The 26,263-nt window shown below is 38.8% G+C and overlaps 2 protein-coding genes across 4 annotated transcripts in view; both read right to left on the bottom strand.

The window, feature by feature from the left end:
* LOC310638086 (uncharacterized protein) overlaps positions 1–26,263 on the bottom strand; it is an 880,437-nt gene that overhangs the window by 513,157 nt on the left and 341,017 nt on the right. The window lies entirely within an intron of this gene.
* Positions 1–26,263, bottom strand: part of STK4 (serine/threonine kinase 4) — an 85,153-nt gene that overhangs the window by 58,507 nt on the left and 383 nt on the right. For all 3 annotated transcript variants that reach the window (XR_014492024.1, XM_083358826.1, XM_083358827.1), the window contains exons 2-9: positions 20,882–20,962; positions 17,705–17,833; positions 11,631–11,745; positions 11,186–11,350; positions 9,762–9,929; positions 4,235–4,372; positions 3,652–3,780; positions 943–1,129 (exon numbers count right to left, since the gene is read on the bottom strand). Coding sequence is in view for 2 of the 3 variants with exons in the window: in XM_083358826.1 (XP_083214952.1) it covers positions 943–1,129; positions 3,652–3,780; positions 4,235–4,372; positions 9,762–9,929; positions 11,186–11,350; positions 11,631–11,745; positions 17,705–17,833; positions 20,882–20,962 (1,112 nt within the window). In the remaining variant the exon portion in view is untranslated. The remainder of the gene's footprint in view (positions 1–942; positions 1,130–3,651; positions 3,781–4,234; positions 4,373–9,761; positions 9,930–11,185; positions 11,351–11,630; positions 11,746–17,704; positions 17,834–20,881; positions 20,963–26,263) is intronic.

Genomic DNA, 26,263 nt, shown 5'->3' with positions numbered 1-26,263 from the left:
GTTTGGGGAGGTGCGCGCGCACCTCCCCAAACCTCCCCAAACTTCGGCAGGTCTCGGACGGCGGTGGCTTGGGAGAGGTGCGGGCGATCCCGGAAGCACCAAAGCCTCGGCCGCGCACAAGTCCTCGGTAAGTTTTTTTTGTTGACTGGAGTATAAGCCGAAGTGGAATTTTTCAGCCCAAAAAGTGGGCTGAAAAATTCGGCTTATACTCAAGTATATACGGTAATATCCCAGAAACATCTGTGTTTCAAATATAGTCCTCTCATTAGCACTTTTGGATGGCTGATATTTGAGAAATATAACCTGGTAACCCGAAAGCCTCTTTAGGGGCCATTTGCTGTGCTAATATTAAACTGAGAAAAAGAATGTTTTACTGTAATAACATCATTGTTTTTACAATGTCTATTCATGTATAAACCTATCTGTGGATAAGCTGACTCACTTTTTTAACCAAAATGCATCATAAATGTGCCACTAAGCTGACCTGCCTTTTTTATAATACTGTAGTTAAAAAATCAGGTGTTGGTTATCCACAGCTGGGTGTATCCATAAGCATCCATGGAAAATACAGGTACTTGTAAAAAATGTTATTATATATACTTGTGGATAAACTCAACCAGATGTTTTGGGTGGATTTTGATATTAAAAATTCTAGATTTATTGAAAAGTATAATGATTTTGTTCAACAGCTAGCACCATATTTATTGTACATAAAAAGTTCATTCATAGAGTCTTTAAAGCAATTAAATTCATGTGTCCAAGTTGACAAGCATTGGCTACCTCCTTCTAAAACAAGTTCTTTTCTTCTTACCTAGCAGAAACAACCAAAATTACATGAATTGTCACCTTTATTGGCAATATATTTTTAATATTTTTTTTCTACACTGAATTACTGAGTATCCTTGCTCCTGCTTTCGCTGAATAATTTTAAAAAGCACTTACTTTTCATGGTTCCCTCATCTTCCTCATCTTCTGCATTTATGACCATTGTTCCTAATTGTGTTGCTAAAGTGTCATTGTATTCTATCATGGTATTGACACCTTCGCTCATTCCACAAGCAGCTCTGATTGTACCCGTCTCTTGTCCCCTTGCTCGAACCATGGTCCTAGAATCAATTTCATCTTCTTCCTTCATAAAGAGACAAGAAAAACTTCTAACTTAAGGAAGGTAACTCCAGTCATCTAGAATCGTTCAAGGCATCATGATTCTTCAATTACCATAGCAACAAAAGTGAAGCAAAAATATGTGGTTTATTTCCAAACATATTTCTAAAACTCATCAAACAGCATCATACAGGTAGTCCTTGACGTACGACAATTGAGCCTAAAATTTCTGTTGTTGAGTTTTCCCCATTTTACAACTTTTTTTGCTGCAGTTGTTAAGTGAATCACTGCAGTTGATAAGTTAGTAATCCGGTTGTTAAGTGAATCTGGTTTTCCCCACTGACTTTGCTTGTCAGGTCTCAAAGGCTGATCACATGACCTTAGGATACAGCAATGGTCATAAATATGAACCAGTTGCCAATCATCTGAATTTTGATCACATGATCATGGAGGTGCTACAAAAATTGTAACTGTGTAAAGTGGTCATAAGTCACTTCTTTCACTGCTGTTGTAACTTTGAACGGTCACTAAATGAACCGTTGTAAATCAAGGACTACCTGTTAATTTGTTTTCTTCTCTTGGCCACAAATGGATGGTAAAATATCATGAGATTTTGTTACTGGAAGACAAGAGGATGACCACCAGAAACGTGATTGGAATTACAGTGGCAATGGGTACACTATTGGAAGACCTGAAGGACCATGCTGGGACAAATCATCTTGGAGGAAATGGATCTATGTGGTCACTGATGCTAATATGATGGCATGCAATTCTGTCATTAAACATCAAGAATGGGAACTAGGGATATTAAGAAATTTAAATTATATCTAATGAACTGCAGAGAAACAGCTGTAACAGAACAACCATGTTTCTACTCAACTGGCTTCCATATATCAAAATTACCCACAGATAATAAGCTAGGATGGCCAAAACAAAAAAAGAGCAGCAAACCTATGAGGCAGCAAATGCTACTTTTTGAAGCTGTTTCCTCTTTGTTAGAGGAATTAACAAAGATCACAAAAATGGCTGCCACGTTTAGAAAATAAAATAGAAGAAAAAAGCAAACTTAGAAGATGATATAATTCTGAAGTAGATGACATAACTGACAGATTCCTCACAGTTCAAAGCAGGTGTCAACAACCTTGCCTTCCTATAGTTTGTTAGACTGCACTCCATCTTTCCTTGAGGACAGGGGTAGGCAACCTCGGCTCTTTTATGACTCATGGACTTCAACTCCCAGAATTCCTGAGCCAGCTATGCTGGGAGTTGAAGTCCATGAGTCATAAAAGAGCCGAGGTTGCCTAGCCCTGCTTTAGGAGCTCAAAGCAGCATTCATGAGCTCCTTCCCCAGGTGCCTTATGGAGCTGAGCCTTGGCTTTCTGGAGTTTCATGGAACCTGCCAATATCTCATCACTCTCAATATACAAAAGGCCTTAGAGCAGGGGTGTCAAACTCAATTTCATTGAGGGCCGCATCAGCATTGCAGTTGCCCTCAGCGGGCCGGGTGGGTGTGGCCTGGGTGGGCTTGGCCTACTGGGTGAGCGTGGCTAGAGTGCATATGGCCTACTGGGTGGGTGTGGCTAGAGTGCGTATGGCCTACTGGGTGGGCGTGGCCAGCTCTACATCGTTCGCATCAAGGGTGCCTATGGGGGCCTGGGCAGGAGTGGGACAGATCTGAGGGTCTCTGGCAGAAGGAGGGTCTCTGAGCCAGGGCCAAGGCAGTGGGGGCCGTTCCCTCACTGTTTTCAGGATGGCTTCGCGGGCCACATGAAACCACTTCGTGGGCCAGATGCGGCCCCCGGGCCTTGTGTTTGACATGTCTGCCTTAGAGGGGTCGAGTGAGCACCTACCATCCATAAAGCAATGATCCTGTTATTTCCTCCTCCTCATAGGATAGGAAGGAAAGAGGTGGGGGCCCAGACCAGTGGGAAAGACTGTAGCAAATTCATCTTGCAGTCTGCTGACGCTTTCACCTTCAAAGAGGTGGGGGGTTTTTAAAGGAAAAGTTACCAGATTTAAGAAATTAATTTAAAACATTTAAGAAATTAATTACTGTATTTTTAATTTTCAGGTTATGTTATCTAATACTCAGAACTGGTTGGAACAGATTGGCATAGAAATACTAGTAATAAATAAATATTAAACAATAGGACGCTGAGCTTGTCGATCAGAAGGTCGGCAGTTTGGCGGATTGAATCCCGAGTGCCGCGTAACAGAGTGAGCGCCTGTTACTCATCCCAGCTTCTGCCAACCTAGCAGTTCGAAAGCACGTCGAAATGCAAGTAGAAAAATAGGGACCACTACGGTGGGAAGGTAACAGCGTTCCGTGCGCCTTTGGCATCTAGTCATGCCGGCCACATGACCACGGAGACGTCCTCGGACAAGTGCTGGCTCTTCGGCTTTGAAACGGAGATGAGCACCGGCCCCTAGAGTCGGAAACGACTAGCACGCATGTGCGGGGGAACCTTTACCTTTACCTTTACAACAGTATGGGGAAAAAAGAATTTATTATGCTACTACAGAAAACTTAATGGCTTTAGCACTCACTGAATTTTCTTCATCATCATGAAATAAGTCACGCTGTTGAGCTTGCTGAATTTTTAGTTTAATATCCATTGCTTCGTTAATCATATCTCGTAAGATGAAAACTCCTTTGGCATTTTTTACAAAAGGGTGCTAGAAAACATATATATTTTTAAACAAAAAAGTTAAAGGTGCTAAGAAAAAATCAGAACCAAATATTATGTCAATACAACTCCAAAGAGAATGCCAGTAGTAACTTTAATGTAAGATCAGGTCAATTTTGTTCAACTTATATAATTTATACAAAAAAGGAAAATCTGATACACTATTCTATAATACTTTAATAGCCTAGAACAGAGAGGTCTAATCTCCAGGATTTAGCCTGTCCCTTTTACCATCTTTAGAAACACCCAAAATTCAGGGACACAATTTTTCAAATTTTGGTAAAATGAAATTGAAAGCCCCCACCCAAAAGGAAAGCTTCTCATTCTCCTCTCATCCCCCATTAAAAACTCAGAAGAAAATTCTACTTGGTTAAGCTCTCTAAAGATGTATGTGGAGGGAAGAGCTCCATATTTCCTTCCATTCCAGAAGAGCAGATACTAACCTGAAGCAACTGCGTTGCAGTGGCCCTTTGTTCTGGACACTTCACAAGACACTGTTTTACAAAATCTGTAAATTCATCTGACCATAGTTCTGGCTTTCGAAATGTTGGTGGTGGATTTGTTGGAATCATGAAAATTGCCTGCAAATAACAATATTGTTTTTTGCCCTTTGCCATGTTATAAGTAAGCAAAAAATAGATACATAGACTGTCATTCTTGGACGCGCAGAAAATATTAAAAGATAACAATGTCCCGCTTCAGAGCACAAGGCTGGAACTGTACATTACTGCAGTCTTCCCCAACATATTAAATGCAATGGCAACCCCAATTATTTATTTTTATTTATTTATTTTATTACATTTATATACCGCCCTTTCCCAAAGGACTCAGGGCGGTTTACAGGGTGATTAAAAACAAAATACAAAAGTTAAAAACAGATTAAAAAAATTATATTCGTCCCTGCATAAGTAAAACCCCAGTTAAAATTAAAATTAAAACTAAAACTAAAATTCTCAGCCTGGGCCAGAGAGCTTGAAGAGCCAGGTCTTCAGGTCCCGGCGGAATGAACGGAGGTCAGGGGCAGTCCTAAGCTCCACTGGCAGCTGGTTCCAAAGGGCAGGCACACCCACTGAGAAGGCCTTATCCCTGGGTGTTGTCCGCCAGCAATCTCTTACCGGTGGTACCCTGAGAAGACCCTCCCTGTGGGACCGCACTGGACGAAGGGAACTTGATGCCGGCAGCAGGTGTTCCCTCAGATATCCCGGACCCAAGCCATTTAGGGCTTTATAGGTCATCACCAGCACCTTGAATCTCACCCGGAGGGCAACCGGGAGCCAATGCAGCTCGCGGAGTAGAGGTGTTACATGGGAGTATCGGGAAACCCCCATCACAACTCGCGCAGCCACATTCTGCACCAGCTGAAGCCTCCAAGTGGTCCTCAAGGGCAGCCCCATGTAGAGAGCGTTGCAGTAGTGTAAACGGGAGGTCACAAGCGCATGAGTGACTGTGCGTAGGGCATCTCGGTCCAGATAGGGTCGCAAGTGGCGCACCAGGCGAACCTGGGCAAAAGCCCCCCTGGTCACGGCTCCTATATGGTCTTCAAAATTGAGTCGTGAATCCAGGACGACGCCCAAGTTGTGAGCCCTATCAACGGGGATAACACCTCACCCACCATCGTTAGAGGTGGAATAGTCTGGTTAGCCCGAGATGCCGATATGCACAGCCACTCAGTCTTGGCGAGATTGAGACGAAGCCTGTTTCTCCCCATCCAGACCTGGACCGCCTCCAGGCAATGGGACATCACGGCGAGGGCATCTCTGGGTTGGTTCGGGGTGGAAAGAAAAAGTTGGGTATCATCAGCGTACTGATGATACCCCACCCCGAAACCACGAATGATCTCACCCAGCGGCTACATATAGATGTTGAACAGGAGGGGTGAGAGAACCGACCCCTGAGGAACTCCACAAATGAGAGGCCTCGCGGCGGATCTCTGCCCTCCCGTGAACACCGACTGCGAACGGCCCAGGAGATAGGAGAACCACCGTAAAATGGTGCCTCCCACTCCCAACCCCCTGAGACGCCGCAGTAGGATACCATGGTCGATGGTATCAAAAGCCGCTGAGAGATCTAATAGGACCAGGACAGAGGAACAACCCCTGTCCCGAGCTCGCCAGAGATCATTCAACAGCGCGACCAATGCCGTCTCCGTGCTGTATCCGGGCCTGAAACCCGATTGGTACGGGTCCAGATAATCAGTTTCCTCCAGGAACAGAGGAAGCTGATGCGCCACCACACTCTCAACAACCTTCGCCAAAAAGCAAAGGTTGGAGACTGGATGATAGTTATTTAAAACAGCCGTGTCCAGGGCAGGCTTTTTGAGGAGGGGTCTCACCACCGCCTCCTTCAAGGCGGCAGGGAAGACACCTTCTTTCAAAGAAGCAGTTATTACTGCCTGGAACCAGCCTCGTGTCTCCTCCTGGGCCGCATAAACTAGCCAGGAGGGGCACGGATCCAACAAACAGGTGGTGGTGCTCAGCCTCCCCATGATCCTGTCCACATCATCAGGGGAAACAGGATCGAACTCAGTCCAGATAACATGCTCAAGACCATCCGATTCCTCCACGTCAGACTCTGCCCAGTCAGAGTCCAGACCGGTCTGGATCTGAGCGATTTTGTCTGCCAGATGTTGACTAAACTCCTCGGCTCGTCCCCGTAAGGGATCCTCCCTCACCTCCTGATTAAGGAGGGAGCGAGTTACCCTAAACAGGGCGGCCGGGCGATTATCTGCGGACACGATGAGGGCAGCGAAGTAGTTAGACTTCGCCATCCTTATCGCCGCAAGATAAGACCTTATAAAGGTTCTTAGCTGCAATCGGTCAGATTTGGATCGGCTGGACCTCCAACCGCTCTCTAGACCCCATCTCCGACGCTTCATCTCCCGGAGCTCCGCAGAGAACCACGGAGCCCAGCGGGATCTGCGCCGGGTCAGAGGTCGCAAGGGTACAACACAGTCAAGTGCCCCGGTGGCCGCCCTTTCCCAGGCATCCACCAGGGCATTGACTGGGCTGTGGGTAAGGGTGATGGGTATAGACCCAAGAGCCATCTGGAACCGTTCCGGGTCCATTAGGCGCCTGGGGCGGAACCACCTGGTCAGTTATTATCTGAATGGCCCAGATTGGAAAAGCTGTCCTAGTGGTCTTCATCCTCTGTTTCAGTATACAGATAGTCCTCAACTTACAACAGTTCATTTAGTGAATGTTTGAAGTTACAACTGCACTGTTTTTCACACTTGGCAACTGGTTCATATTGGTGACGGTTGCAGAATCCTGGTGTCATGTAATCACCTTTTGCAACCTTCTCACCAGCAAAGTCAATGGGGAAGCCAGCTTCATTTAACAACTGTGTTACTAATTTAACAACTGCAGTGATTCATTTAATAAATGTATCGATAAAGTTGTAAAATGGGGCAAAATTCACTTAAATGTCTCACTTAGCAACTCAAATTTTGGGCTCAATTGTTGTCATAAGTCAAGGATTAACTGTAATTAGCAACGGTACTATGATACATTTAAATATAGAGAAGATTAACCCTGACTGCTCTTTAGAAGGCCAGATCCTGAAGTTGAAACTCAAATACTTTGACCACCTAATGAGAAGGAAGGACTCACTGGAGAAGAGCCTAATGCTGGGAAAGATTGAGAGCAGTAGAAGAAGGGGACGACAGAGGTGGCTGGATGGAGTCATTGAAGCAATAGGCGTGAGCTTAAATGGACTCCAGAAGATGGTAGAGGACAGGAAGGCCTGGAGGAACATCCCCCATGGGGTCGTGATGGGTTGGACACAACTTTGCAACTAATAACATCAACATATTCGCATTCAAATAACTTTGAACTTTACTGAATCTAACTTCCTGCTTAAAGTGGGTTGAAAATGATAAACCTTTTATTATCTAAGAAGAGTTAACAGAAACACATAGCTGTTACACTTATACAGGCAGTCCTCACTTCATTATGACAATTGGGACTTCACAGTGATATGATCGTAACATACAATGTCACATGACCACACTGATTTAACAAGAGCAGTTGCAGAAGTCCTAGTTGCCAGCATTAAGTAAATCCCATGTGGTTGCAGCATCCTGCAGTCACAGGATCACCATCTGCAACCTTCTTCCACATTTTCCATAGACTTTACTTGTCTGAAGATGGCAATGAAGATTGCAAATGGCAATTATGTGACTACGGACATAGTGACATTGTAATTGCAAGCTGAATGCCAAGCACCCAAATCACAACCACATCACCACAGAGACACTGCAAACACCCCAAGTACAAGGATTTGTCGTAAGTGAATGCATGGTCATTCAACGAGACTGCCTGTACTGCTGATCACAAAGGAAGCGAACCTGAGGCTTCAGGCAGGCCCTAAAAACTTTTGAATATAGTCTCTATAACTATTCTAAGAGTAGACAGTAAACTGTATTTTTAACAGGATGAGAGAAGTTATTAAGCGTATGGGGTATAAACATATTTAGTAATCAAATTTAGTTTTAGTTTTATGCCTGAAAAAAGTTAGCCAAATCTAATTTATTACATGCAGGATCATCACCATGCACATGGAACATTATTAAACAGATGTTAGAGATTACATCTAAAGACTTCCGGGTTTTGCATCTGCAGCGCATGGCCACCCATGGCTACTTTCTTCCAAAGTTGCCCTGGAGAGATGACTGTGAAGGAGAGGTGCCCTGTCAATCACGAAGCGACGGCAATCGCTTCATTTGATCCGGGGAAAGCCCTCCGAACCCAACAGGAGAAAGGCTAGTGTGAGATCAGCGTTTAGCCCAAGCTGCTTGCAGCTGAAGTCCCAGAGCACGAACCTAACATCAGTGAACAGCATGCTTGGAATTGGTGAGAGTACTGATCTTCTTTCTTCTATACTATTTAAATCCTTGAAAAGATCCCCAAAGCAAGAAAACCTCCAGAAGTGAAGGGAGGGGACTATATCCCCATTCCCTTACAGACGGAAGCGGCAAATTAACATAAAAGGTGGAAAGAGATATACTAAAACTTGATTTAAAATATTTCAGTCTGGACAAATCTAGGAACTAAAAAACTGTCAAGATTATACGCTAAAAAATTCTGATGGAATTATAAAAATATATAACAAAAATAACTTTTTGATTGAAAGAAAAACTGGAAAAAAGAAATAACTGCTGACATCTAGTGGAGAATCAGAGAATAGAACACTAACAATAAGGACTCAGAAATTGCAGAATGCCCAGAAACCAAAAAAGAAAATGTTCCTTTGAATTGCAAATAACTTTGAAGAGAGCTGGGAACAAAGGAAGAGCCAGCTATAAGATTAAAAAGTGTTTGAAGGGGGAAAAAACACCTGGAATGTTGCTTAAACCTGTTTATGGGGGGGGGGGGAAACCCTTGGCTTTCTGGCTAATCTTTTAGAGAAGAATTTGCTGGAAGGATTTAAACTGGTTTAATAGACTGAATCTGTAATTTTGATTGACTGATAAATTGACTTTTGAATTAAAACACTGATGAAAGATTATGTGAAGTGGGGAGACAACATGGATATCACATACGTATAAAAAAAATGACAGGATGCCATATTCAATAATTTTCTCCTGAAGGACTTAACCTGGAAAATCATGGACCTCCAGAAGCAATACTTCAAGGCAAGAATTATATTTTGGCTAAGGTTGAAGAAGGAAAATACAAATGGGAGAAGGAAAGATCAAAGAAATGTATTATTAATATATTAATTATGGAATTATCAAATTTAATCATAACTGACTGTTAATATTACTGGGTTTTTTTTCTTGTTAAAATATAAACCAAGACAACACGCTGTACACCAGGCACTGGGGATTGTTATAGTTAAAAACCAATAAAATATCTATTAAAAAGAGCAAAGTAAGAACAAACCAAAGATAATGAGAATTAGGGCTCAACTTTACTTGTGCATTAAAGTTACAATCATCTCTGCATCTTGGACTAGTTACCCAGCATTTACCCTCATTGGATGAATATCAGCATATGGAGGTTTTCCTTCAGCCATTTCAATGGCGGTGATACCCAGAGACCAGATATCTGCCAGACAATTGTATCCAATTTCTTGGATCACTTCAGGTGCCATCCAGAATGGAGTTCCTATCACAGTATTTCTTTTTGCCATAGTGTCCTATGAACAGAGGGAAATGTTTAAGGAAGTTAGCTATTTAAAAGGAATCTGGTGAAAATATGTGGTAACCAATTGTTCAAATGCTTTCAAATATTCTATAAGCTACATTGTGAACTTTATAATTAGATATTGTAAGCTATATTAAACGTCCCTGCACCAGTGAGGTGCAGTGGTGAATATGCTCCTCTAGAAATCCGAAGACTATGAGTTCTAGGCCTCTCTTAAGCAAGAAATCCCACTGGATGACTTTGAGCCAGTCACTCTTTCAGTCCAACTCACCTCACAGAGTTGATGTTGTGGGGAAAATAGAAGGAAGAAGGGATATTAGGTAAGTTAGCCGTCCCGATTTACATATACATAACAAAAATGGGATAAAAAAATAATAATAACCCATCTCCTAGAATTTTCAAAATATTTAATAGAGATGGGCAAAATACTCTGTACAGAGTAGCTTCTACTGGAACATATAACTTCATTCCAGGAAGGAGGAGGAGGGGCAAAGAAAAAGCCAAGGACATTAGAGAATAAGAGAAGAGAAAGGCAAAAAAGACCAGGAGATAGGATATGCCCTTCTGACGCTGCTGGCAAGGTCAGCCAGAGAACTGGCAAGCTGACAGGACTTTTTGTGCTGGGCTATCAGTGATGCTTCCAATCCAGCAGAGTGGCACAGGGGAGAGTAAGGGAAAAAAAAGTGGTGAGAAGATTAGGGATGGCCAAACCGATGAGATATGCTGGGTTAGGAGCAATGCACATCAACCTTGTCCTATTCCACCTGTCTGGATTTTGTTTCATTCAAAATCTAAACAACTAAAGCATTCTGAATTTCAATTCTTCTGAATGATGTCTGACCTGTACAAGTTAGCAAAACCTGCAGAATCTGATGGTTCCGGGTTGAAAACATTTTTCCCCACTTTGTGCACATCCAAATTAATAGAAATAGATTCAAACGGAAATATATCATTTCTAAAAATCTAAAGCTTACCATTTCAGAAAATCAGATTATTTACATATGCCAGTAGTTCTCTGTTGACCGTTTCATATTATATAGTAATGTTTGATCTAGAAAATATACTCCTGCTTGGTTTACATAGCCATTAAACTATAATGTTTATTTGGCATTTTGTGATGTTTGCATCCAGTCATTATAGTTTGTAAACTATTGTTAATAGATTACTATGCCCCCAACTATGGCTTTTAAAAGAAACCAAGTCTTTACACAATATAGGAAGAGGTGTATAAGTACTTTCTATACTTACAGTAAGCTGGCCAGCTACCCCAAAATCTGCAAGTTTAGCATGTCCTTCTGTATTAAGTAATATGTTGCCAGCTTTGATGTCACGGTGTATTTTCCTCATGAAATGTAGGTATTCCAGTCCTTTCAGTGTTGATTGTATTATTGTAGAAATTTCATCTTCCATCAACTGTCGAAGGAAACTTACTAGTTATTGCTAAGGCCGTATTACTGTCACTTAAAATTCATGTCTTCTATTAGGACAAAGGATGGAGAAGGCTACAAGAGGGTAATGCAATTTATTGATCTCCAGTAATAACAACTTCCAGTGGAACATAGAATGTTCAATTTCTGCACTTTCAAATCTTTTATTACTCAATAAAGCAGGCCAATGTTTATAACTTGTATCTAAAAATTTTATCCAAACAAACCCCCTCAAGTATTTATTCAGATCCCGAACCAGCACATACCGTTTTATTTCGTAGTCGAATTATATCAGACACAGATCCGGCACCGCAATATTCCATTACTATCCAGAGGTCCGTGTTCTTAAAATAGCTGCCATAATATTTGACTACATGAGGACTAAGGAAGACAGAACGTATTACTGAATTGACTCAAGTGCACATTTGCAAAAAAAAAAAAAAAAAAAAGCTAGCTATGAATCAGCCTAAAATTCTAAGATCGGGAAGTATTAGGAACTTAAGTAAAAGCATTAACCTATAAAAATGAAATTCCATCCTTTGGTTTTCAGTTATGCATTTCTACTCCTATTTGTGCATTTTTTGGCACAAGGCGACTCATGCAAGTGCAAGAGTTTGATTTAGCTGGCTTGCTCTAGGTATTGAGCTGGCAAGGCAAAAATCAAAGAGCTGCAGACCTGTAAACATGGGGCAGCATTTTCCAAATTCTGTACTGCGAAAACACTGTCAGAAATTACTGATACCATGAAAGGGCAGAAGAACGATATCTAGGATTTAAACCTTGAGTGTCCATCTGACTGTCTCTTTCTCTCACACATACAGGTATATGCCCCAGGCAAAGCTAGATTCCTGTATTCTACAGCAATTATGTAGCTATGTCTTTTTCATTAGCCATAAAAGTTTTATTTAATGGTGTTAAGTCTTTCAAACTCTTGTTGTTATTTAACTATAACTATGAGAATGACAGCTGAGTATCTGTAGAGTCTTGTTTTTGTGAAGCCCAGCACTTCCAGCACCTACCCAATTTTTAACAGGGAATATACTAATAAAATAAAATAATTCAATTCAGGTATGAAACATTATTCAAGTTGAGAATTTTTATAACAATTACACTGATATTAGCAACAACTTTTCAAAACATATTCCTCTAAGAATACTTGTTTCTTATAATAGTATATTTAACACAGAAAAATGTGCAAGATATGTTTTCATTGTTTTCTGTTATCGTACTAACATTTAAAACATTCCTTTGAACACCGATATATGGTGAAAACAATCAGCTAACCAGAGGTTCCCCCGATGTATTGTTCTGTAGAAATTCTCCATTTGTTTCAAAATAATAGTGACCATGAATGAATGGTTCATGTATGGTTTACATATTTTTGCTATAGGAAAGGTGTGTCCTTTCCCTACTCCCCCACCCAACTTTCTTGCTTCCTCTGTGAGTGAACATTTTCTCTAAAGCATTTGGGGATGGGGGAATTCTTGTAAGAAGGTCAGACAAAGGCAAGGAAAAACGTTTTTTCTCAATTCTTCCATCAGATCTCAATCTCTTCTGCAAATGGAATAATCAATCAAGTGGGACAGCATCACAGTTTTAATATATTTCAGATTGCTATGCTTACTCATTATTAATCTACTATAAATGCAAATACGTAATTAAAGCATGCAAACACCCTTTAGCACCAATAGGTTTCTTCTAAGTTTACACATATTTTTAAAAATTATCTGAACTTCGGAGAATCTATAAATATTCCAATAATTTTCCAATAAATCATTTCCATGTAAAAATTCTGAACACAACATCTAAGCTCATTAACCACTTTTTTTTAAAAAAGATACTATAGTTCAAGAGGCTTGTGAGAAATTAACAGAACTCTCTTATTTACTAAATTCAAAACAACCTAAGAAAATCAGACTACATAGATCAATATAAAGGTAAAGGTAAAGGTTCCCCCGCACGTGCGTGCTAGTCGTTTCCGACTCTAGGGGCCGGTGCTCATCTCTGTTTCAAAGCCGAAGAGCCAGCGCTTGTCCGAGGACGTCTCCGTGGTCATGTGGCCGGCATGACTAGACGCCAAAGACGCACGGAACGCTGTTACCTTCCCCCTGGAGTGGTCCCTATTTTTCTACTTGCATTTTTACGTGCTTTCGAACTGCTAGGTTGGCAGAAGCTGGGACGAGTAACAGGTGCTCACTTTGCTACGCAGCACTCGGGATTCGACCCGCCAAACTGCTGACCTTCTGATCGACAAGCTCAGCGTCCTAACCCACTGAGCCACCGCATCCCTTACTAGATCAATATAGTCAAGTTAATAAAACATCTGGTGTTTAGAGTATAGACTTTCTTGATACCAGTTTAGCAGGATGGGAATATAATAACTAAAAGGTTCAGATGTTCAGAAACAACAGAAGCAATACAAAAGGACATTTAACTCTATATTAAAAATATCCACATCTGCCTAGATATCCAGAGTAATGATCTAGGCCCTGCTGTTGAGAGCATCTTTATTAAAATAAACAGGCCCTGCTGGTGTCCACTGTTATGCTTGGAAATTCCGGGAAATTCCTGACAACTTTCACCTTTAGAGGGAAGAGACAGAAGAAGGGAATATGCTAAACGTGTCTTGAACTTAACTAATATAAAATATTTGATAGATGAAACTCATAGAAACTTTGAGAGAAGTTACAAGATACTGTAGTTTCTGCTATCAAGAGAAACTAAAGATAATTACAACTGAGTATTATCTTGGACTTCAGATTTAATAAATTCAGAACAATGAAAAGTGGACCCCAGAAAGATGCTCAAAATGGATGGAAGAGTCTTAAAAAATAAAATACTAAAAGCACAATAATAATGACTAGTTCCAGCAGAAGATTATAGGAAAATAGCAGAAGCACTTAATGTGGCAGCCCAAAAAGTTTAGCAAAAATTAAGCAAGGAACATACAGAATTAGGACTGTGGGATGGGATGCAGAGTAATAGCAGGTAACCAAAATCTGCAAGTAGTATCATGAAAGGTCAAGCTCAAAATGAGCCAGTTAGTAAAGGATGCCAAGAATGACAAGAAGGATGTCTAAGGAGATTCTCAGTCATCCAACTCATGGTTGTCCCAAAGCTGCTTGTTCATGAGGCAACTAGACTTCCTTTATTTTTCTTTGAAGACATTTCGCTTCTCATCCAAGAAGCTTCTTCAGTTCTGAGTTCTTGGATGAGAAGCAAAACGTCTTGAAGGAAAAACAAAGAAAGTCCAGTTGCCTCTTGAAAAAGCACCTTTGAAATGACAAGAACGGCTTTTTCAGGAATGGGTAAAAGGAAGAAACCATGTAACAGGTATTCAGTGAAAATGACAAAATCCTAACAGTTAATGAAGAAAAAGCAAAACTATTTAATTCCTATTTTGATGTAATCTCTGAGAAATCTTAAGAGAATGGGGGGCAGTCCCAATTCTGTCCAACTGTAGAAGGGCAAAATGGAATTCTGAAAAGTAGAGACTATTTCATCTAAAAAATTTAACTGGAAACATTCTACAAAATATTTAAGTTTGATCTGTAAGAAGCTTAAAGTGCAATGGTTGGTCCAAAATAAATCTTACCAGACCAGATAATAAATTTATCTAGTAATTTCAATAGTAGATTGTCACATGCTAAAGAAATAACTAATCTTAACTTTGTATTTAATGAGAACTGAATCATTACCTAGTGAAATAGGAGGAAAATAACAGAACAAAATTTAAGAAAGAGAAATGCAAAGTTCTTAAATTATAAAATAAATCGAAGGCACAAGTATAAGTCTCCCTGGTAACAGCACACATGAGGTATAGAGGAATAGTACATCACCAAATAACTACCACCCAACAGCCAAAACAGCTACCACCCATAGCTGCCAAAAACAAATGCAATTTTAAGCTAAACCAACAAGAATCTAGTTTATAAATCACAGGAACTAATAGTTCCACTATAGGTTGCATTCCTTTTAAATACTGTATGTAGTCCTTGGCCCTACATTTTAAGAAAAATCAGATGCAGAAAAAGAAAATAAGGGACATTTTATCAGAAGACACTATAGGAAATGACTGTGTTTAGCTCTGATAAAAGAAAAGTTATGAGGGGATATGATAACACTTCTAAAGTATTTGAAGTTGTTGGTTACTATATTAACACTATAGTCAAAATAAAATAAAAACTTTCCTTAGGTAAAAGAATGGTTTCAATTGTTTTTTGCCATTTTGAAGCATAGAGCATTGCAGGAATCCTACTTCTTCACTCTATCTCCATAGAATCATACGTGGGAAAGAATAAATCCATCCATTATTTCACCCAAAACATAATCAAGAAACAATCTAGAGAAGGACTTCCGGTTAGGCGTTGTGGCATAATGGGTGCAGGAAGATGTGGATGAATTGGGTGAGACTTTATCCTCTTTTTATGACCTTAATACTACTCTCCTGGGAAAAAAGAATGCCCAAAGCAAAGAATCCTCCCTGATGAGAAAGGGAAGTTTTTGCCCGCTCCCTCAAGAAAAGAAAACAGCCAAATTAATTGCTTTGGGGGAAAATAGAAAAAACTACAAGATCAATTTGGAATTAATACAGATATATAGCTTTGAAATTTGGGGACTAAAAATACCTTTGAGACTTTTTTTAGAAATAGTCTTGGATTTGGAAAGCTGGAAGACAGTGACAATGACATCTAGTGGGTAAATCATAGTACCACAATTTATTATGCTTAAAGGAAACTTGCCTTGAAGCCCAGACTTAAATAAAACTCTGTTGTTCCTGGAAACTTTCACTTTTGCAGACGGCAGCTGGGAAAAGGGGGAAAAAAACTCTTGGGCTGCTCATCTGTTGGGGACCCTATTGAACTATAAAGACTACATACAAAAACAAAATGGGTGTTCATACTTAGCCTCAAATGGTAAAAAAACCTTTAACACTTGTCTCCGAAGCCTCCAGCTTGATATACATTCAAGAAAATGTTAATGAATCTCAGAAATTATTTCTATGTTGAAATCAATCCAAGAGACAATTGTTTTATTTCATGATGAGACTAAAAATAATGCAAATGAGATAAAAGAACAAGTTTCTAACCTAAACTTACAAATCCAAACAATGATGACAAAGAAGGAACTAGTAACCTAGAAAACAAAAGGAAAATTAGAAGAAATGAATCCAAAGTTGGAGGACCTAAAGGAAGGAATTAACAGACAGATACAGACAAATGAAAAATTAGAACATGCAGTGATAACACCAGAAATGGAAAAGATATCTAACTTGTCAAGATGTCAGAACACATTTGAGGATAAGGAAGAAAAGCTGATCGAATGGAAGATAAAGCTGTTAGGAGAAATCTGAATATTGACAAACAAGTAATGAAAAGAAAAACTGAAGGAGAAGTATGGAGGCTGTTTAATGAATATAAATGGGTTGAGCATTCTTCCAAAAATACTTCATTTTTTCTTCCTCATTCCAAACAATATATACAAAAACAGAGGAAGAATTATTTGATTATTCAAATGCGCTGACTTGGAACGTTATTTGGCAAAGGAAGAAAGCTGGAGTAAGACTGAAGAAAATAGAAGTTTTGACCTATTAGATGAGATATTATACTATTAAACAGATGTTTGAATATGGTTAAGAAAATAGATAACTGTTAGAAATAAAAGTATTATTATAATTAGGATAGGATTTGTAACTAGATTATTATACTTTGTTATGAGATGGGAAATATGAAAATTCTAAAAGGGTTTGAATAAGGGAAGCTTTTGGTTTCCCAAATATAATTTATTATGAGAAAATTATAAGCAATAGAGATATTTTGAACAATGATGGGAAATTAAACAATTTTAAAAAGCGGGAAAAACAGGATATTGATTGAACAAATGGATCTTAAGTGCAAATGCAATTGAGATATGTTCTGGCTAGAAAAGATATTATAAACTGACACTATTGATATTATGTATAATACCAGAAAAATGTGATGAAGATGTCTATATTTAATTGTATATGTATTAACAGTAACAAGAATTTTATTTACCCAGTGTGGAAAAATGCATACCACCGGAAGAAGAGAGGATCAAGGAAGCACTGGATGGTGTAGTATTGGAACGAGATTGGGAAAGTTAATATGTACCACTGAATTACCAATGGACCCAGACAACACGTTATTTATTAAGTACTCATGATTGTAAAATTAGAAAATTAATAAAATATGTATAAAAAAAGAAACAATCTAGAGAAAAAAGTGACGTAACTTCCCACATATTTTTTAAGAGTCATTTTTAGAATGAGAAAAAAGAAATTTCCCCCTGGTGAATGAAAATTCCAAGTGCTGATACTTACCTATCACATTGTTGCATTATTGATATCTCCTTAATAATCTCCTGCAAATCAGACTCAACAGGAACTTGCTTAATTGCAACAACTTGGCCTGTTTCTTTATGGATAGCTTTGAATACGCTGCCATAGGATCTGTAACAAGAAACCCAAACTTGAAACTCAGAAAGGACAATAAAAGAAGCTTGATCATTGTGCTGGAATGCCTCATGTCAAACCTTGACTCCTGAAAGTGCCATGTAGCCCTCAACTAAAATCAGTGGATTCATTCCTCAATAAATCAATGAAAATCAATGTTCTGACTCATTTAATTGGGTTTTTTTATTTAATGTTAGGACTTATGTGGAGAATAGATTATACCATAGATCATATATGCAGAACTACTGAAAATTAAAAAGGGTTCACCCACCTTTAAGTACTACTGTATATGAGAAACATTACTGGAATAAACTGTTTTAATATTCCTAATATGGAAAATATATATTTGCAGGAAAAACATAACTTTTGTTCTCAGAAGCTGACTTTTTAGTTTTTAGAAGCCAAAAGAGAGACTATCATAAATATTCATTGTTAATCAATATCTTGATTTAGTGGGATACAGATTATGTACCAGTGACATTACTTAACTTTAAATGTGCCAATGATTAATTGATTTGTTTCATTACTAGAAATGAGCTGTGGAGTATATTTTGCATGCTTAATCTCACTTTTGGAAAAAGTGCAGTCTAAATCATGCATGGCACTGCTGGATATAAAAGAAAATTTTGGAATATTTACAGCCTTGTCTCAATTCTTTTAACTCAGACTGAGAAAGTGAGGCTTTGCACACAGCACAACTTCCTTAATTGCTAGAAATGGACAACCTGCAGACATAGCAGCCCCACCTTTGGAACCCTTCTAACCACTACAGAGTTTCCTACTGCCTTGAGGCAGGAAACTTGCAGAACCTAAAATAGGCTAAACAAACAAAACACCAGAACACAGGGAGAAGGGAGAAGCAAACAAAAAAAACAATAAAATGTTATGAAATCATTTTAAATGCTACTAACTTGATTCATTTAAAAATGTTTACTATGTTTTGGAAGACAGGAACTAAAGTATTTATCTTCTAATATATGTCTGTGCACTATCAGCTGCTATGGCAGTATGGAATATTTGACATTACAGGAGTAGCAGCAGAATAATCTTTAGGTCACATATTGCAAAAATGAAGATAGTAACAAATGATCTGCATAGAAATGACAAAATCATTTCATGGACCTCACTAATAGTACCCTTTTAGGCTTTTTCCCCTAACCATGCTGGAAAAATCTTAATGGTTTCCTGGCGGGTTTAGAAACATAAGTCTTCAGAACAATAGGGGTGGAACCTTTAACAGAATTCTGCATGTATGCAGGTAGTCTTGAATTACGATGGCTACCGGTAGCAGAATTTCTGTTACTAAGCAATGCAGTTGTAAGCAATTGTAACTTTGGTAACTAAATGACCATAAATCAAGGATTACCTATACCCAAAAGCACACAATCATAAACATCATCAGCAAACATAACGTATTAATTTAACAAATGTACTAATTTAACAAAGAAAATCACAGTAACTAAAGTAACAAAAGTGTAAAGTAAAACAATGTTTTTCCTACATATCAAACTCATGAACCTATTTTAATTGGTAGCTATCTCCCCCAGTCCCAATCCAGCAAGGCAAGTTCCAGAATTAAGTATCATTTGGCTAGGTCAAACATGGAAAAACTCCATGACACAAAGATCACTATGGTCAATTTTAGACTGGCAGTTGCTCTATTTCTTTACAAGCTTAGAAAGCTAGTTAAAATGATCCAGCCCAGTTCTTCTTTTGTAATGGTTTAGGTCCTGCCTAAAAGTGGTACTGGAGGAATTACTTTTCAACATCTGAATCACTTACCTATGGTGTTCCAAAAGCTTGTCTTATCTTCCATGCTGTACAACAGGGGTCCCCAACTTGTGGGCCACGGCCCACTACCGGGCCATGGCCGCTTGGCTACCTGGCTGCGTGAAAGAATAGCCAGTGCACGAACCAGCCTACCCTGAGTGTCCCATCAGCGCTAGCGCCGCCCTGCCCGAGTGTCCCACTGGCACTAGCGCCACCCCAAGCATTCTGCTGCCACTAGCGCCACCCTGCCCCCGAGCATCCCACCGGCACTAGTGCCGGCTATAGCATTCCACCAGTGCTAGTGCTGCCCCATTTGCAGCACTCATGCCCGCACAGCCCCATTTGCATGTGCCCATGCACTCGCATGCGGCCATTTGCTCGTGCACATGCACGTGGGGCTCATTTGTGTGTGTGCAGGTGCGCAGCCCATTTGTGCGCATGCACACAGCGGTGCCTGCCTCCCTTTCTGGGCCGCCAAACCAAAAAGGTTGGAGACCTCTGCTGTATAACATCTATAGGAAATTAGTGGGGGAGTTTTGGGTTCCAGAATGGAGTGCCATGTATTTACTGATGACACCAGGTTCAACTGTTCCCTACCAATTAATTTCAAGGAAGCAATGAGTATCCTTGGATCCCTTCTAATCTTAATAGTGGACTAGATGAAAGAGTACCACCTGAAATTAAATCCAGATTAAGAGAAAAGTACCATTCATAGGAAAAAAGATAGACTGTAGGATTGAAACAAACATTCCCAGAAAAAGCAGATTCAGAGTTTGGGGATGCTTCCTGAACCTCACCTATCACTGAGTTTGCATGTGTAGGCAAAAATTATATATGCATAATTACAGTTCATGAAGCTATATGATCTTTCCTCAGTGAGTAATTTAACCTCTCATTATTACAACCTCTCTTGACTGTTTGGATGGGGCTACCCCTGAAAAGTGTTTGGAAACTGTAATTCAAATAAATTGTGGCAGCCCTGCTAGATATATGGTGCAAGATATATGGAACATTTGATGCTACAATAAAGCAGCTTGACATTTCCTGTCTCCTAGAGTACAAGTCACTCTATAGCTAACTTTCTCTACTGCAGTCTATAAAACAATGTTTTGCTCCGAAATAAGCAATCTGGTTTATTTAGTCTTCAGAATGACTTGCTGTTTCAAATAGTTTAGTTTAACAGTACATATCAGGAAATGACATCAATCCTATATGCACAATTATCTATAGCAACATTATATAGGCTATGGTAAGGGTATTTATGTGGTTACTTACCCTTCTCCAAGTTTTTCCAACACATCAAACACTTCTTCAGGCTGTTTTGTCAAACTGTCTTCATCTAATTTTCTTAGCTGCCTGGAATCAAATAATTAGACATGTTATCAGGTTTTGATGGCTGGACCTTCAATATCAACTTAATTCCAGCAGCAAATATAGTTTATTAACAAATTCTTTTACCAATACTGAGCATAATCCATACATACAAGATTGCATTTTTTAAGGACAGAAGAGAGACTCTCAACATTCTCAGGCAGCCTGACATTTGCATCAGTTGTATCTCTTGTACTAGGAAGCATTCTAATTCATAAAATATTTTTCATCCAAAATGCACAATTAATTATGAAATATTTTCTACAGTTTCCTGAAAACTAGGTATTCATTTTCTGAATGCAAAAATATAAAAAAAAATCAGCAACATATGCAAAACAGATAATGATTTTAAAAGAGGAAATATTACTAAGGTTCTATTCAGGAAATGGTGAAACACAAAAACAAGCCTTAATGATAAAGCTTTAAGATTACAGAATATAATCTGGTTTAGAATAAAAAAAACAGCAAATACACTATCTTTCCCAAATTTCTATTTGGGTAATTGTTAGCCCACAAACTGTTCTGTGTATTTTTAAACAAGCCATAATTAGGTATTTTCATATATCACAGTGTGAATTCAAACGTCTTAATCGCTATAAGCTACTAGTTATCACAACACATTTAGTAGCTACCTCTATTAGGAATTTTTAAATTCTGTAATTTTATTTATTTGATAAGTTTATACAGGTAGTCTTTGTTTAGCACCACAATTGGGATCAGCACTATGTAGGAAATGACAATAACTTGTGTTTTCTGGCTCAAAATTAACAACACTAATCAGTTTCACACTTTTCACTTTTGTTTGCCTCCTTCTCACTTCCATACCCTTTGAAATGTGTATTCTAGTGCTAGGATAATTAACAAGGAATTAATATTTTCATTTACACTCATTGTAGATAAAGATTATAAGAGAGTAAGCAGGCACATAAAGGGGGAATACCATCAAAAGCAATGTACTAGCATCAGCAGCTGCGAACACACTATCTGTTATGTGCCTGGTTACTCTCTTGTAATCCCTTCTTCTCCAATGTCTCCACTCTGCAGAAGGCGGACAAGCAATTTCTCCTTGGTCTGATCCATTCCCACTCCTCAAAGGAGAGAAACTGGAAAGTAAACAGCATAGTGCTTTTGATGTGTATTTCCCACTATGTGCCTGTTTATTCTCTCATAATGTTTTTCTCTTCAATCTCTCTGTTCTACAAGGTGGGGGGACAACAGCTCAGGAACAAGATGCCTAGTAATTCTAATGGCGATCATATAACTGTGACGATCATATGACTGAAGGACAGCATGGCTGTAACTTTGAGTGGTCACTGAACTAGGCAGTCAGTGAGGGTTACCTATGTAGATGCCTATTTCACAAACATGACTCTTTAGTCTAAGTGGCCATCATCAATTTTAGAATCCCTCATATAAACTCTTTGGGTATTACTTCATTGAGTAATTGCCTCAGCTGAAATATCACCAGTCAATTCACATATTAGAGATTAGTCATTTTAACAGAAAACATTAACTCAATTTTAAAATCACTTGTGCTTGTAAGATCATTGACTGAGATGGGTGGATATAAAAATTGAATAAGTAAATAAAGTTGTTTGAAAAGTGATTACAATATCAGCAATGTAAAGAAATGCAAGCATATTATATGTAGGAAATACAATTCAATGTATACAGTATAGATTAATTATGATTACAATTATCTATTTATCAAAATAGAGAAATGCTACAAACCAAGTAATACATCAAGTAATCAAAAACTAAAAAGTTTGAAAAATAATTGGCAATAAAAGAAAAAAGGGAAAGAAAATAAATTTGAGAATCCAAATTGTTCATACTCAAGTGAATATGAAGAGGCTGAGATAGTGAGACATACACACACAAACAAGTACCCGGTATATTTCTCTTATCCTATCACTATTATGGGGAAAATGTACCACAAAACAAAAAGGTTCTTTTGTTCAGCATGTAAATGCATTATCCAAAATTGAAAGCAGCTACAATCTGTGATAACAAAGTTAAAGAATTTCCTGCTGACCTCAATTGTCTTTAATTTGGGATTGTTTTCCTATTGCAATGGGTAGAGTACAGGCAGTCCTCGACTTACAACCACTTGTTTAGTGACTGTTCAAAGTTACAGTAGCACTGAAAAAAGTGATTTATGACTGTTCTTCACACTTACAATCATGGCAGGATCCCCAGTCACATGATCAAAATTCAGATGCTTGGCAACTGGTTCATAAATAACGGTTGCACAGAGGTCATGTGACCACCTTTGGCGACCTTCTGACAAGCAACTCAATGGGGAAGCCAGATTCACTTAACCAGTGTTACTAACTTAACAACTGCAGCGATTCACTTAACTGTGGCAAGAAAAGTGGTAAAACAGGGCAAAAATTCATTTAAAACTGTCTCTCTTAGCAGCAGAAATTTTGCACTCAATTGCGGTCTTATAGTATAGATAGTCTATGACTTATTTTGGTTCTCTAGATACTGAGTTACAACTCCTATTTATCTATCCGTCTGTCTATCTGCCCAATCATCCATCCAATTTAGAGGCCATTTGATTTCACAGAACTTCTATATTACAAAATAAGAATAAAAATACATTGCTAAGTGCAATATTACAATTTAATGATCTTACTTCAGCTGTCCTTTGCATTACAGACCCACAAAGGTTGCAAATATTAGGATTGGTTACAAAATTACTTTTTCATACCATCATAATTACAAACAGTCACTAAACAAGGCAGGCAGTAAATTAGAACTACCTGTATTCTGGAAAATAAGAGCTCTTTTTTCCAATATAATCTTTACTCTTTTACTTTTAAGATATTCATACAAACATTATGTATGCTTTCAAAGGGATTTTAATAAATTCATACCTAAAATATACAGCTGGAAGACAACAATATGTTATACAAGACTAGTATGAGTTAATATCAAGATGAAGTATGTGCAAGAGGTTATATTAAGACTAAAAAAATTTCAACCCAAATTAGGTTGGATGAATCACAATGTATTTCTGCATCGGCCATTAAATGGTTAACATCAGACCTGTTATGATATAATACCTGTTATGATATATGCTTAAGCAAATATGTAATATTGATATGAAATTAGCATTCTCTAACCATGGAAAACCCAATTTGACACCTGATAATCATCTTCGTAAGGAACTCTATGTTTTAAAATAAAGAAGTATCATGATTTCAGTAACCTCATTTTAAATCTGGAAATATAGTTGCATGCAAAGATTAAAGTAATCTTTTGTACCACAGCAGAAACATGTCTCTTGGCATCACCAAATGTAGGTCCTGGCTATTTCTACCAGATAGAATGGCACAGGCTGATGTAATTGGGGAGAGGTGGCCCCTCAGATAGTTCGGTCCCGTGCCACGAAAGGCTTTAAAGGTTAAAACCAGCAGCTTGATTAGAGCCAGGAACAAACTAACAACCAATTCAGCTTGCCAGGTGTAACATGTGCTGTTCTAAGAGCACAAGTAACTGCCTGTGCCACTGCATTCTATACCAGTCAAAGCTTTCAGATATTCTTCAAGGGCAGCCCCATGTAGACTACATTGTAGTAATCAATTCTGGAAGTGATTAGGGTTAAGTGACTGATTATAAGCAGGGCCTGGCAATCCAACAGCAAGTGCAACAAGTGCACAAGTCAAAACTGTGCAAAACCCCACCTAACCACATGTTACCCCACTCATCAAGCAGAAGTCATGAGTCTAAGAAGACCCCCATACTTATATTGCATCTGTTTGGTTCAAAGCAACCCCATCCAAGCACCAAAGATGCCATAGTGCTGGAACCACCCAGTCTTGTCAGGATTTATCTGAAGCCTGCTGTTTCCCAACCAGATCCTCACAAACTCCAAATACTAGGTAATACATTCCTAGCATTGCTTGATTTGGATAGATATAATTGGGTATTGTTAGCAAACTGATCATACCTCAGCCCATGGCAACAGATGAGCTCACCTAGCAGCTCACATAGATGTTAAAGAGGAGACAAGAAAGCAAATATCTTATTCTGCTTCTGGAAAATAACTTTCAGATAACAGTAATTACCACTATCAAGCAGTTTGTTACAAGTCTCAGGAAGTATTATATAAATGGTTCTAGACATCTGCAGATATCAAATAGCAGTGTTCACAAAGTACTGCCACTAACATAGCTTTTGTTACTTTCATGCCTATATTATGATCAAACTTTTTTTAAAAAAGGTGGGACAAAAATCTAGTAATAATTCAGGAAATTATATAATTTTCAATCTACATATACAGAATATTTAATACTTTAAACGTTTAAGCCACCGTTTAAGCAATTAAAACTGCACAAGAAACTGATTGCCAGTATTTCAGGATTTTGACATTTTAGAACTTCCCTTTGTGCATTTTAAGACACTGGGTGCTCCTCTACGTATTCACTTCCCCTTACTATGTTTTGAAGCAAGCAATGAGCTTTGGTAACTAAAGATACCAACTTCCTCTGTAGATGGCGTCTAAAATGTCCAAAGTACATCAAAATGTACACATGTGTGCCCATAACATTTTTAATTTCCATTTACGCTCTACCTCCCACAGAAAAGCTATTTCTAAAAAGGCAACGTATTACTTGGAAAGCCTTGCAAATCCATAAAGCAAAACTTTTCCTATTAACTTCCTCTATTCTTCTGTTGATGGGGTTAACCCCAAAACTTGGAAACCAACCTGAACTGTAGGAAGCCCTGTTTTAAATACCCAGGCAGAAATTACTTATGCCAAGGCAGAGATTGATTCTCTCAATCTTTGGAAAACTACTGGACTAGTAATCAATATGAGATTTCACCCTAGGCCACCCTCACTTAAGATGCCAAGTTCGTATCTTTAGATATCATCAGTTTTATCACACTAAGGCAGGGGTAGGCAACCTCGGCTCTTTTATGACTCATGGACTTCGACTCCCAGAATTCCTGAGCCAGCCAAGCTGGCTCAGGAATTCTGGGAGTCGAAGTCCATGAGTCATAAAAGAGCCGAGGTTGCCTACCCCTGCACTAAGGGTACCACTGCATTTCTGCTCTTGATTTTCACAGCGGGAAAAACCTGTACCGTGGTACAGTGACTAAGGAAAGCAGATACTCAAAATATACGTATAAGGTGACTCAATATGGTAGCTAGGACTTTCAGACGGAACTTAAATCCAAAGAAATAGTTGGGACTAACGCAAACCGGAGGGGCAGACGAGCTGCAAAACGCAGACCCGACTCCACCAATAGGAAAACAAGCTGGGCACCCAGTTT

Source organism: Vipera ursinii (assembly GCF_947247035.1).
Source record: "Vipera ursinii genome assembly, chromosome: 3".
Lineage (NCBI taxonomy): Eukaryota > Metazoa > Chordata > Lepidosauria > Squamata > Viperidae > Vipera > Vipera ursinii.
This window is presented reverse-complemented; position numbering and strand designations above follow the sequence as displayed.